Source organism: Chanodichthys erythropterus, chromosome 19 (assembly GCF_024489055.1).
Source record: "Chanodichthys erythropterus isolate Z2021 chromosome 19, ASM2448905v1, whole genome shotgun sequence".
NCBI lineage: Eukaryota > Metazoa > Chordata > Actinopteri > Cypriniformes > Xenocyprididae > Chanodichthys > Chanodichthys erythropterus.
Window position 1 is genome coordinate 33,737,696 of NC_090239.1, and position 14,522 is coordinate 33,752,217.

Here is a 14,522-nt window from a genome sequence, read left to right on the forward strand (position 1 = left end):
AATTTTGTTAATTCTTTTACAATCTGGACATTCTGAGATAGTAGTATATAAATCACTTAATGAATCTGTGTTCACCTTTAACATTGTATCTTGGTTCAACTCTCTCTCTGTTAAAAGTAAAAACAGACTCTTAAGGATCATAAATTTGGCTAGTAAAATAAGTGGGGAGAAACAAGGATCACATACAGATCTCAATATGGTGGCAGTAAAAAGGAAAGCCTCTGTTATTTTGACAGATTCTTCCCATCCCCTGTATAGTGCATTTCAGTTACTTCCTTCTGGCAGATGGTGCAAAGTACCTTTAGTGAAAAAGGCCAAATATAAGAAGACTTTTATTCCAACTGCTATTGGTATTTTAAATGGGCTCTTAAGATGAATCTTTTGTTTTTCATAAGAATTGTGTAGGTCTTAATGTAGTAGGTTTGAAACTGATATTATGTGTTGTGTTTTTTTATATTGTTTGTTGAGCCTTTGTCTAAAGACAATTTTCTACCCCTGTGGGGATCGACAATAAAGTTTGAATTTAATTGACGTCACACTGCTCAGAGAATCAAAACGGTATTTCTAATGAGACTGCTTTGGTTCAATGTGGATTAAAACAAAAGAAGTGGGTGAATTTTTATCATTGTAGGGTGGTTGTTTTCACACACTGCCAACACATATTAATGTCCAAACACCATGTAAAAGTGGATTTTGCATAATAGTTGCCCTTTAATGCTCAGTAACACTGATTCTACATACAGTCTTACATCACACACCCTAAACAACCCAATAAACCCTGAACCATAATGAATTTTAAAAACTCTAATGAACACTTAGGAAACCTATTACAAAACATACGAATCCCTAAAAAAAAACCTAATAAACCAAAGCTTGATGTGACTGAGCTCAGTGAGGGACAAAGTGCCATGAAAGTGGACTTGTGAGTAGATGAGTTTACCTGTTTGGCTGATGACGTTTAATGTTAAGACCCAATAGCTGATCCCGACAATTAAAAAATGACAAATATTAGGAAATACAACAAACCAGTGAGCTCAGTGAAGGACAGAGTTAATACTTTTCTTACAAAAAAGCATCGCTTAGCTTCATAAGGCCTTTATTAACCCCCTGGAGTCGTATGGATTACTTTTTTTTAATGGATGGATGCATTATTTTTGCCTTCAAATCACGGGCGCCCATTCACAACCATTATAAACCTTCGAGAACTAAGGATAATTTTAAATATATCTCCGATTGTGTTCATCTGAAATAATATAGTCATATACACCTAGGATGGTGTGAAGGTGAGTAAATCATAGGATAATTTTCATTTTTGGGTGAAATATCCCTTAAATGATCTGAGAGTGCAAAACTTTCAAACTGGCTTTTTCAAGATATTTTGTACAAATTGTACCAGATTGTATAGAAATATACAACTGAAGAAAGAAAAGTATTTAGGTAGAATTTCAAAAACTTTTTCTCAATTTTTAGTAAAGTGTAGTGTAGATAGAGACTTTACCTTCCTGATAATTGTGTGCTCCATCGGGCAGCGCCAGGAAAGGCAGGTACTTCCATTCCTCTGGGAGTGTGTGACTGTCATGACCCGCGCTGGGAATAATAGGAGGATATGAGAATTCTACCTGAAATAAAAATAAAAAAGGCAACAGTAGACTGTCAAGTTAACCTGTCATGGCATGTGTTGTGAGCTTAATATGCATGAAAATAATATAATACCTTTGCATGTATAACATTTTAATTAGTAGTAAAGTGAAGTGTTTTGAAAATGAACTTTTACTTTGTTTTTTTACCTTTTTGTTTTTCAGAACAGTCATTCACATATAAGGTATAGGGAAAAGTATAACAAAAGTCTTTTCTGAGTTTAAAGAGTATTTTCAATCCAATAAATATCAATCAGGGCTGTGAACTCTTACTCTGTGATATGGCCTGGCAAGATGGACAACATAATGAGTGAAGGATAAATTTGGTAGTCAAATCCCTCTGAATAGCTCTAATGTCACATCTACTGTATATTAGAAACAAAATATCATAAGGCTATGTTTATACTTAAAACAATCAAGAAATACAACTGACAATGAGCTAAATTATTGTTAAATTAAATAGTGTAATGTGATATATACTGTATATCAACCATCGGCCACCCTGCTCTCTAAGTTATCGTTATTATGGTGTGGGGTTGTTTTTCAGTGGTTGGGCTTGGCCCCTTAGTTCCAGTGAAAGGAACACTTAATGCTTCAGCATTCCAAGACATTTTGGACAATTTCATTCCCCCAACAGTTTGGGGATGGCCCCTTCCTGTTGCAACATGACTGCGCACCAGTGCAAGAAGCAAGGTCCATAAAGACATGGATGAGCGAGTTTGGCATGGAGGAACTTGACTGGCCTGAACCCGATAGAACACCTTTGGGATGAATTAGAGCGGAGACTGCGAGCCAGGCCATCTCGTCCAACATCAGTGCCTGACCTCACAAATGCACTTCCAGAAGAATGGTCAAAAATTCCCATAAACACACTCCTAAACTTTGCGGAAAGCTTTCCCAGAAGAGTTGAAGCTGTTATAGCTGCAAAGGGTGGGCCAACTCCATATTAAACCCTACAGATTAAGAATGGGATGTCATTAAACTTCATGTGCATGTAAAGGCAGACATCCCAAAACTTTTGCCAGTATAGTGTATGTTAGTTCTGGTTGTGAAAAGTTTTTGGGTAGAAGTATGCCACTCAAGGTTGCAATATAAGCAGCAGCTCTCATTGGTTTATTATTAGGTAACTTGCTCAATATACAATTTTTGACTATTAGCTACTAATACTACTCTTGTGTTGTATCTGGATTGCCTGTTACTTTACAGAGATTATGTATTTATCAGACTACTGGAATGAAAACAATGAGATATAAATGTGTTTGTTATGGTGTTTTCCTGATATGCTACAGTGAATTATTATTATATTAGCCTCTTCACTGCACTTGTTTGTGGCCTGTTGAAGAATTTTTGCATATGGGCCCAGGGCTGACATGCTAAAGCACTGTGCGCTAGAGCTGCACAATTCTAGATCAATTGAGAAATACGATTTTTGGGTTTCAAACAGACAGTGGCGTAACTTTGTTTTAAAAAAACAGCGCCAAGAGAACACTGTTGGGCCACTGATAACAGCGGCAACAAGAACTCAACATGATTTCAAAAACAACACATCCTAGCGATAGACTGCCTATTATTTAACACAAACGAACAAATTGCTAATCAGCCAGAGGTGTTTCTTTTGTATTAGTATACATCTGTGCCACGGGATGTTTCAAAAAGTGGTGGGGGCAATAATGACCCCGGCAAAAAGTCAGTTGGCCGAAGTTGGTCCTCATTGGCTTTTTTTTCGGCAGATTTGAAATGTTGAATCGTCATCGGAGCTCGTCGGTCTGTCGGGCCATCTGATCATTCTGATTGGCTGTTCTGCTACTTCCACCTGCTGGTTGGAAAAGGCATTTCATCTCACGCAGGTGCAGAACTGACATGCTACTTGGCCGTTGGCTGTGTAGTGTTGGTGTGTCAGGGCAACTTTGGACACAGACTCTGCCGACGTGAGCCAACCCCGCAGTCTGCTTTCATTGCCACTAGTTCGTCAGCGTTGGCTTGGTGTGTTCTGGCCTTAAGGCAGCACTATCAACAGTTATAGTTGTCAATAAACAATAAACTGGGTTAAGAGAATGTATTTTAAAGGCCCACTAAAGTACCTTGAAACACGCAGCATTATTCAATGTATTGACGTATTTTCCACTGAAACAGGAAGTCAAGACAGAACATTTACAATAGCTTATTTTATAGCTTTTATAGCATATAGCTTTTCTTGAAATATCCAATAGCATTTAGTTTATATCACAGCTCAGCCAGAGCCACTGAGGGCTGAGCTCAGTAAAGCCGCAGTTTCCTCCTAATCTCCTTCATATCACTTTAAAATATAGCATTCTGTGCAGAATTCAAATGGTTCTGATACGTTTTCTAGTATTCAGACTCTCAGATCCGTTCTGTTCTATCATGTCTCTTGACTGGAGCAGATTGTGTGTGAGCTGTGACAGTTTGTGTGACACTAACTTGAAAACAGACTTCATTCCCCCAGTGGAAAGCATATTTACACTGTCTGAATCGATCCTTATCCCCTATAGTGCACAATGTGCCATTCACCATGTAGAAAATAGTAAATGTGTGAACAAGTGACCGATTTTGGCCACAGCTTCAGCATCTATTTACTGGTGGGACCATAGGGGTGGGACGCTTTAGATTCTAGAGAGCATTTGATTGGACAGAAAATTTGATGAGAGGCTGAAGTGCATAGTGATGTCATCAAAATCATTCATCCATATTAGCAGAGACTGTAAGTTTTCAATGCTTATATCTTCTAAATGTGAATTTTGTCATTGTTTTGGAGCACACTAGTTTATAAATAACAGTAAGGCTAACATATCCATACTAAAAGCCAAAAAAACTTCCAAATGATTTAATGGGCAAAAAAAAATAATAAATCTTAAATCTTAAAAAATCTTACATCACCTTTAAAATTATCATTTTTTACATATATTTATATATATTCATGTTACCCCTGAGCTGCATTAAAAATCTGTTTTCTAAATGCCACATTACAAAGATGGATTTTTTTATACTGATTTAATTGGATTTGTAACAGCCTTATAATGTTTTATTATTCTAACTGAATTTATTACTCCTATATTTTTATCTTTATGTAGGCCAACAATAATTGAATTTGTATTTGATGTCTTGATTATGTTACTACCTCTTGATACAAGCCAGTGAGTTTTATTCAGCTGGTCATGTGACATCAACATGGCAGCCACCATGAGGGAGGAACACTTTTATAAAGAATAAAACAGTTTTTGCTATAACACTACGATATGACTGAAATCTTCTCATGTAATTGGACATTATGTTAAACAATATGTGCCATTCATTCAAATGTGACAGAAATGTTTTTTTTTTTTTTCTTTCTTTCTTTCTTTCTTTCTTATGGATGAGATAAAGAGAACAGTAGTGGATCTCACACACTTCGTCACCATCAGTATTGAATTTCAGGCGATGTTGATAATTTATGATCATCATTCAGTGAAGTCGAGCTCCTTCAGCAGATTTAATTTTGAATATTGTTGTTTTTTTGTTGCATTTCTACACCAAAGTACCATGGTAAATAATAAATTATACAATAGTAAAACCACATAAATTCTTTGTAAGGGTGAAAGTGAAGTTCGCGACACGTTGGAGCAAATTAATATTTATAAACAAACATGAAGACAGTCTCTTACCTGACAGCCCTTTTTATGGTGAAATCCCACCACTACGATGTGCAACACCGGTTCCTCTTTACACTGAGACTCCATCTGCTCTATTATAATCGGATCGGAGTGCAAAAGAGAAGAAATGAAAAATAAAATATGGGTTTAATGTGTGGAGTGTATAACTTCCGCACCCTTGACCGTCAGTTTGTGTGTCACGCGATGCTCCGCCTCCAGCACCAACAAAAATACCAGACGAAAGCAGGCAGCCATCCGAGGCTGCCGAGAGAGGGCGCGCCATGGATCGCGAAGATCATCCATCAATCCATTTATATCCATCCATTTTCCAAAGTGCTTATCCTGTGTCGGTGGCCAGTTCATTACAGTCTCAAATATTATAATATATTTATATTTTTATTCATATTTTGAGTAAGTGTCAAAATAAAAACATAGCCTATGAGATTCACCTTATGAACAAGAACAACTCATATGCAGGTACGTAACTTTAGTGGCCTCGTAATTCCTGTAGTTAGAAGATTCTATCTTGTAAAAAGCGTTCACGTCCTCGTAGAGCTCGTAATTACAGCTTGTAAGCTGGGAGTTTTCTGAAAGCTCCCAGGTGTACCACGTGGCCGCTGTACCACCTGACCGCTGTAGATTGATTTATTAGGCGTTGATAGTGTTGCTATGGAAACGCATAATTCCCAGTCCAAGGACCAAAAGGACGTGAACAGCTCCGAATATAACGTCACGTGTTGTCATTTCAAGATTCCGGTAAATACGAGGTGACGTGAATGCAGCTTTTCCTAGCAAAGGCACGTCCTGATGACGTCGCGAGCAACGTTGTGTATTATATTTTGTACATTTTGTGGTTTACATGCAGAAACATTCTTTCATTTATTTTGGAGTTGTCCCTTTTCTATTTTATTAATACGCAGCTAACATCATGCCCATCTTTCAACTTAATGCTTTGTGTCTTTGTTTTCTACTATTTCATGTCATAAGGAATTTTATTTAATTAATCTGTTACTTCTTTTAGCTAAATTTAGTATTCATAAATGTAAATTTGGGGAAAATAAGCCTTAGTTTTTGTTTTTAAATTTTCAAAAACAGACATTCATCACTACCTAAAAACAATATTGGAAAAATAAGAAAGCTGTAAAATGTGTTCCTTTTTGTTAATATTCCAGTGTTTTTGTTTAACTTTATTTTGTCACGGTTTTATTTATTTTATTTTATTTTGGATAGATCTATCTATCTATCTATCTATCTGAGGGGCAATCCAAAAGACATACACAAAGAGCCAGGCAAAGGTCAGAACACAGGTGAGTAATCCACATAAAGATAATGTCTAGGGCACAGGCAGTGCTGCCAATGGACTATATGCACGGAGCGTTCTTTAGAACTTCCGCATTAATATAAGCCAGCTCGAAAACTTCCGGTGAGATGTCATTTGCTGGTGTGTTGAGCATCAGTAGTGTAATACTTAGTTTATAATCAGAATATAGTCACTTAAATAGTCAGGTATAGCATTAATTTAGTTATTCAAACGTAAGACAGCATAGAAAATAAATGAATAAAGACGTAACTCAATGTTCCTCCTCGGCTAAATTCAATTCGACCATTAGTTTTCACACTTTTATGTGAAAAAAAGCTTCAAAAATTAAATATTTATTGTGCACTTTAGTTAGATTAATTGAATAAAATGTGTGTTTTCACAAGTGTGCTGAAATCATTGATCTTGAGCTACACTGACTGACAGCTGCTGTGATTACAAAGGGAGAGCGCGGTGCTCGCTTTCTGTGTAATTAATTCACAATAAAAGTTATTGTTTTTCATAAGATTTTGTGAGTATTTCATACTTAACATTGACAAAATGTTTTTTTCAAACCTAGTTATTTTATAATGTTTAATATTTAGTCAAAAACGAAGTGAAAAACGTTTAGAGGAAATGGCTGATATGTGCGCAAATAAATGCTACTTTGCCGCCACCTGCTGGTTAAAGTGCTAATGGCTTAACGACAACCAGGAAGTAACCCGTGCATATAGTCCATTTTGTCCCCTTTCGAGACTTTTTTCAAAAGCCTAGCGACAAATCTAGCAACTTCTTGGACAAACCTTATCTAGATTCCGTGACTCACCAGTATGATGTCATCTAGCAACATTTAACGACCAGTTTTAGCTACTTTCAAATGAAATACTTTTTGTGCGCAAAACAAAAAAACGACTTTATTAAAAAATCTCTTCTCTTCCCTTTCATTATCCTTACGCAGATGACGTAGTGAGCACTGTGAAGGCTTCCATGTTTACATCCGAATGACAGCTTATTATTGGCCAAAGCTGCACATTAGGCTTGTTTGAGATGCGCCTAGCCTCGCCTGAAATGTAGCCGAGAGCAGGCGGCTGCAGTGAGGAGAGGAGTGAAAAAAGTGCTGGCAAGACGGACAGTTCTCTCTTCTCGAAGTGGATCAAGAGGATAGGCTTGTTTGAGATGCGCCTAGCCTCGCCTGAATTTCAGCCGAGAGTAGGCGGCTGCAGTGAGGGGAGGAGTGAAAAAAGTGCAGGCAAGACGGACAATTCTCCGTTCTCGTAGTGCATCAAGCTGCGTCACCTCGTATTTACCGGAATCTTGAAATGACAACACGTGACGTTATATTCGGAGCTGTTCGCGTCCTTTTGGTCCTTGAACTGGGAATTATGCGTTTCCATGGCAGCACTGTCAATGCCTAATCTACAGCTGTCAGGTGGTACAGCGCGGCCACGTGGTACATCTGGGAGCTTTCAGAAAACTCCCAGCTTACAAGCTGTAATTACGAGCTCTACGATGACGTGAACGCTTTTTACAAGCTAGAATCTCGTAACTACAGGAATTACGAGGCCACGTGAACGCACCTTTAGACACCTGCGAGATCAAAGGTGTATCGCGATCAAGGCGGACTACCCTCGGACACATTTCTAACCGGCATGCATCTCGCGGTGATCGGTTCTGCGCAGAATTTGCTCATCTCAAACAAGCCTGATCAGACACCTACGAGATCAAAGGCGGATATCGCGGGATTCACACTCGCGCTTTTTTGCTGATAAACTTGATGTAATTTAAGTTCTGTTTCTTTTTATATGCATATAAACATAATGAATACACCCAAAGTACTTGTTATTTATTTCCATTCGAAAGATGTGTGGATCAATCATTTTTATTTTAATTACAGACATGTTTTTATATATTTTTATAAATCTGATATCACATAACTCACAGAGATCACACTGTCATGCAGAGACTTTAGGACTATTCACACATAAGTTATACACATAAAAACATGGTATTAGAGTATTAAAATCAAACATTTTAAAACAGATCAATACATCACGGTTGTTTAAACCAATAAGCTTTAAGCTGTGTCGTCATCAAGTCGTTACTCATCCTGCTTTTGGTCAGCGCAGTCGGTGATCAACTGCGCTCGACTGCAGAATCCGATGAGGCCGCCTCGCCCTCGCGAGAGGTTTTTGACACACGTCGGCATGACATCAGAGCAAGGCGGACCACCCTCGGACACATTTCTAACCAGCATGCATCTCGCGGTGATCACCGGTGATCGATTCTGCGCAGAATTTGCTCATCTCGATGCTGACGCAGGTGTTATGAAATATTCGGTGTCTGAGATTTTCGGTGACACTGGGCGGAGCTTACATGAATATTCACGAGTTTCCTGTTTTGAGTTAAAGCGCCACTGAAAGTGTTAGTGGATTGTCCTTGGATCACAACTGTTTTCTGTAACGTGATTGTGTTTCCGCATCAAATGAATTTATGATTCTTTTTTATTAATAACTGTTTATGTATGCTCAATTGTTAGTAGGTTACATTGTGTCCTGAGATATACTTTAGTAGTGATTACAGCCACTGGTGGTCTATCGTTAGGAAATGAGCCAACACTGAGTTTGTTTGTTTTAGTAGGCTACAACTGTTTTGATTTTATTTTAGTTCGTTTGAGAAGATAACTTGTATAAATGTAGGCCTAACTGTGGTTGCATAATAAAAGTTTCAGTTGTGATTGTGTCATTCCCTATTGCTTTCTCAGATAGCCTGCATAACTTTAACCAGACATTATTATTTATTATTTTTTTATTTTTACTTAGACATTATTATTATTTTTGTTCCGTTTATGTTTTTGACATGCATTAATTAATGTAAACCTTCTTTATCCTTTTCTGCAAAACACACAATGCTCTCTATATGAATTGAAACATGATGAGACAGTGATATTAGCTTCCCTGCAGCACTTTCACAAGGTTTTATTTTAATGCGCTTTCCACAACAATTAAAATGTTAAAATTGAATTACAAGTGGTTAAATTGATCAGCTACAAAACTAAAAGTTACTAATGAAGGTTTTATTTAAAAATATTTATATGGAGAAGACAATTGGCAAAAGTATGATGAATATTATTGTTATGTGGATAATCAGACATATATACATAGCCTACTGTGATTGTTCTGTCATTTCTTAATTGCTTGCTCAGTTGGTAAATATTTTTAAAGAGACTTTATTAAATCCTAAAGTTGTGTTATTTTTTTCATATTATTAGGAAAAATTCTCAATCTTTTTTCCCACAAAATGATGCATTTCATCGACAAAATACAATTTTAATGTAATTTGTGCGCAATTTTTGAAACATTACATATAGAAATTCAAGTCTACCCAGATTAGAAGTGCTTCTGCAAACTAGGAAAGTTTGCTTGCTGCCTTCACCACAGGAGTTTACAATTAATATTATTATGCTACCATACATTTTGGCAAACTTTCAAAACGACATGCTTAAAAGACTCAAGGTAATACAGAAACAACAAAAATAGGCTACTTAAAACGCTATTGGCTCGTTTAGCGAATTCTAACAACACCTCTGGCGAATCATTGCCTGTGTTCATATCAAACATAGCTAACACATGACACAACATAACACAATATATATAAAATCTTGTGCATCAATAACAGAATATAAGCTTCACTTCGTTTAACACTGAAACATATGCTAATTACCTTTAATGTAAGCCGAAGAGCGTGCACTAACATTTTTAGTGGCGCTTTAACTCAAAACAGGAAACGTGAATATTCATGTAAGCCCAGTGTCACCGAAAATCTCAGACACTGAATATTTCATAACAACGGACAATAATGAGTCTGCGTTCTGACATAGAACCTGGAAGCACTGGACGTAAACAACGTATGAGAATGACGCAGAAGAGAAGATATTGTTGAATAAAGTCGTTATTTTTGTTTATATATATATATATATATATATATATATATATATATATATATATATATATATATATATATATATATATATATATAAATAATTATTTTCTTGAGAAATTGACCCTAGTAATGGACCCAAGTGCCACACTGTATTATGTACCCTAGATGTGTTAATTGTGTGTTTAAGTGTTTATTACAAGGTGAATTTTCATTCAAATGTAATATTGCATATAGATTAGCTACATTAATAAGGTAATCATGCCTGTCAGCTGTCAGAAAAGGATGATGAGGTGACAGTGCTGGTGGATCCAAAATGGTCAATATTGATATTAATGCATTTTATTCATATTTCATGTTAATCATTTATGGCTTATGATTTATCAATGTTACTTTTGATTTTACATATTCATGTACTCCAACTCTACATATTAATCCTCATCATATTTTCAAGTATTTACTCTTTATTGTAAGCTACTCATTTGGTTATTCTTCTTTTATCTTTAAAAGTATGTATGCTTGCTCTATTCAATTGTTCTTTAAGTGTTCCATTGTGACAGGTTATGTTGACATGTTTGTGGTTAGATATTGGACGCCTGCCAAGTACTGCAGAAGCGATGATGCTTTCAGAATTAGTTGCTCATTTGAACTTGATGTACCTTTGTTTGAAAATATGTCTGTGTTCATCTCTGCAGACATGAGATAATGCAAGATCTGCAATATTCTCTTAAAGGTGTCAAAACAACACCTCGTATTTTTAACTACCTTTGACATTTGATCTGTCACTCTGAACTAGCTGTTACACCAACTATGACATAATGGATAAGTCTGTTTGACCTTTCTTATTAGACCAAAACATAAGTTTGAGTGGTATGTAAGTTTTCCTATGCTTATTGTATATAAATGACTGGGTCTTTGATAGTTTAGTTTTTTTTTTTTTTTTTTTTTTTAGCTTTTGGCTCTTTTTAGTTTCTGCTTCATCTCTTCTACCTCTCATTTCATTCTGCAAATATTTTAATTTTGTTCTTTCTTTCTCTATACTCTGATCTTCACTTGTCATCTGTTATATACAATACTCTGGATTTTATTATGAATTATTATTTACTTAATTAATTTGTTTGTCTCTATAATTTTTACTTAATGAATTTGTGATTCCTTATTTAAATTTTATCTCTGACATAATCATTGCTGGACTGCCTGGATCTCATTGCTTCAGTTTTTGCATCAGTGCAGACTTAGGATGTGTCTGTGTCTGATTCTGCACTAGAAGAACTGAGGGCTGTTTCATAAAAGATGCTAAGAAAAGCGAGGATTAAACTCCAAAACCTGACTTGAATTAACATAACAAATGAGTTTGGGCTAAAACAGTTTCATAAAAGGTAATTGAGGTTCACGCAGTCTCGCTAATTCGATCCAGGTTCACCTAAGATAATTTCGCGTGCACGGTTTTTTTAAGCAGCCCTAGAGGTCGATCATGGATCAAATCGATCCAACACAGGAAAGGGTATTTTGTGCTATTTTATGCGTTTGAGACATGGTGTTTTCCTCAGTGCATAACTTACTTTTCACAAGTTTATTCTCCATCTGTAAATGTTAGAAAGTAATGCAAATATTTCCATTTTGCGGCTAAACTTCACAGTGAACGAGCGCTGCTGCGCGCATGCGCGCTAAACAGACGGAATGCAATAGAAGCAATAATTCTAAAATATACATTTCGCTAAAATATTTGATGTTGGACATTAAATGTGCCTTATGTACAAGTTTAAACCTACAAATAAGTGTATGTTTTTATGATAGTAACTGTAAATGGACTATTGTAATAAAAATCAATATACTTAGGGACAATTACCCCAGCAAACAGTACGTTGTGACGACGTCGTCAGTTAGTCGTCATTTGGTCAGCGTGACATTACCACGACGTCCTCACAACGTTGTAGTAATGTTCCATTTTTTAGAATCTTGGCTAACGTTCCAGAAACGTCGCGGGCACGTCCTCAAAAGACGTCGCTGGTTAATACCACGGAGAACGTTGTAGCGACGTGGTCCATAGGTCTCCTGATAACTTTCCAGATATTGCATTAAGCCAACATTATGTTTGTTAATATGGCATTTGGATATTATGAGTAAATTTAATTGATTCAAGCTTTTTAAATGAATCGACATAGTTTTATTTATATTTAAGATATACCTACATATTCATAAAATATTTGCCAGCAAAACTACCTAACATTTTACTTAATAAATTGTGATTATTCATATGTTTGTGAACAAGAGGTTTACTGAATGACAACGTTGTGAGTTGGTAAAGTTCCTTTTTTTTTTTTTTTTTTTTTTTTTTTTTAAGAATCTTGGCTAACGTTCCAGAAACGTCGCGGGCACGTTCTCAAAAGACGTCGCTGGTTAATCCCACGGAGAACGTTGTAGCGACGTGGTCCATTTGTCTCCTGATAACTTTCCAGATATGTAACTTTTTGTGTTCAAAATTTACAAAAGTTATACAATGGGAATGTACAACATGAATACATTTTCTAAACCGTGTTTTTGTTGGACCCTGAATCATTATGGTACACCTAGATAGTGTTTATATTCGGACTATTTTAGACCAGTCCAAGTATAGGTCTCTGCGGAACAAAAGAGGGGCGTCTCCCAATTTTGGGGTGTTTTCTAACTGAGAGAGGTGTTTATAACGATCCAACCAAAAAAGTACGGAAGCCGGGATATGCGTTTTTTTAAAGTACGAAAGGCCATTCATTATTATTTTATTAATTTATTGTTTTCTTATGATTACAACTACTTTTTTAATGTTTAGATCCCGAGAAACAATTATGTCGAGATAATGAAAAATAAATAAAATATTGCTGCATGCCGTAACAGGGAAACTATACGTTTTTCCCGAGTGCCTGCATAGATATATTTTACTATAATGCATTCATTTATTTTGAAGAGTATGCACTATTTTTACAGGATGTAGCTTATAGCTCGAGAGGGCGAAATATATGATTTATGCAAGTTATATTAGCCTACTCCGTATTTTTTACTGCTAGTTATTTATTTATTTTATTATTATTATTATTTTGCATAAACTAGCCTACGAATTATAATGCCACGGGATGTAATTTTGTCACAATGGCTATATATTTTACATAGACAAATAGTCATTTGTCTGAACTTATCCAATCGGCGTCATTTGGTTGGACATGGGGTGTAAAACTACTATATTGATAGTAAATAGTGTTTTTGAACCAGTAAATATACTGTATATTATAGTATTTACAACACTTTGTTAATTATTGCTACAGCATAGGCTGTAGTACTTTAGTTTGTACTACAGTTAACTGCGTGTATTGTAGTATAATATAGTTTAAAGAAAACATAGTACAGTATTGGGTAACGTAATTTGTTTATATTACTAGTTGTTATATTACCACAGCAATAGCCTATAGAATTACCACAACAAATTAATTCAAGTATGGTTCAAAAACACTATAGTACTTTCTATAAATTACTACGGTATTTTTTCACCTCACCTTTTTCACCTCAAATAGTTTATTAAGGCTAGATCCTTCTTGTGCTACAAGTCTTGTTTAATAATTGATGCTCTTCAATATGAATAACGCAGAAGAGCAGGCACGCGATCAACAGCTTATTTTATTTAATCTCTCGCATGCCAAATTTCACGTGCATAATGTAAACCTTCGTCATAAAAGCTATATAATATTATATATATATTATATAATATTAAAATGACATAACCACCACTGCACTATCAACAGACAAGCAGAGAGAATAGGCTAGACAGTGCTTGTGATATAATTAACTTTAATTTTAAGTGTTTGTTTTTTATAGGCTATCAACCACAGAAACACATGACTGCCTCATATAGTATAAGTATAAGCTTTATATGCATTAATAAGACTACTGACTTACTGACCTTTTGTAAACTTAAAAAAAAAAAAAGTGTTAACCTGAAATGATGACTCTGAAGACTTTAAACTTTATAATCAT

General features: G+C 35.7%; 1 protein-coding gene across 2 annotated transcripts in view; it reads right to left on the reverse strand.

The window, feature by feature from the left end:
- avl9 (AVL9 homolog (S. cerevisiase)) overlaps positions 1-7,927 on the reverse strand; it is a 60,752-nt gene extending 52,825 nt beyond the window's left edge. Inside the window, exons 1-3 of one of the 2 annotated variants that reach the window (XM_067369766.1) lie at positions 7,408-7,927; positions 5,297-5,376; positions 1,499-1,619 (exon numbers count right to left, since the gene is read on the reverse strand). In XM_067369766.1, coding sequence (XP_067225867.1) covers positions 1,499-1,619; positions 5,297-5,371 — 196 coding nt within the window. In that variant the 5' untranslated portion in view covers positions 5,372-5,376; positions 7,408-7,927. Of the gene's footprint in view, positions 1-1,498; positions 1,620-5,296; positions 5,498-7,407 lie in introns of those variants that run through there. The other variant, XM_067369765.1, reaches the window with a different exon arrangement.
- Positions 7,928-14,522: the final 6,595 nt, after the last annotated feature.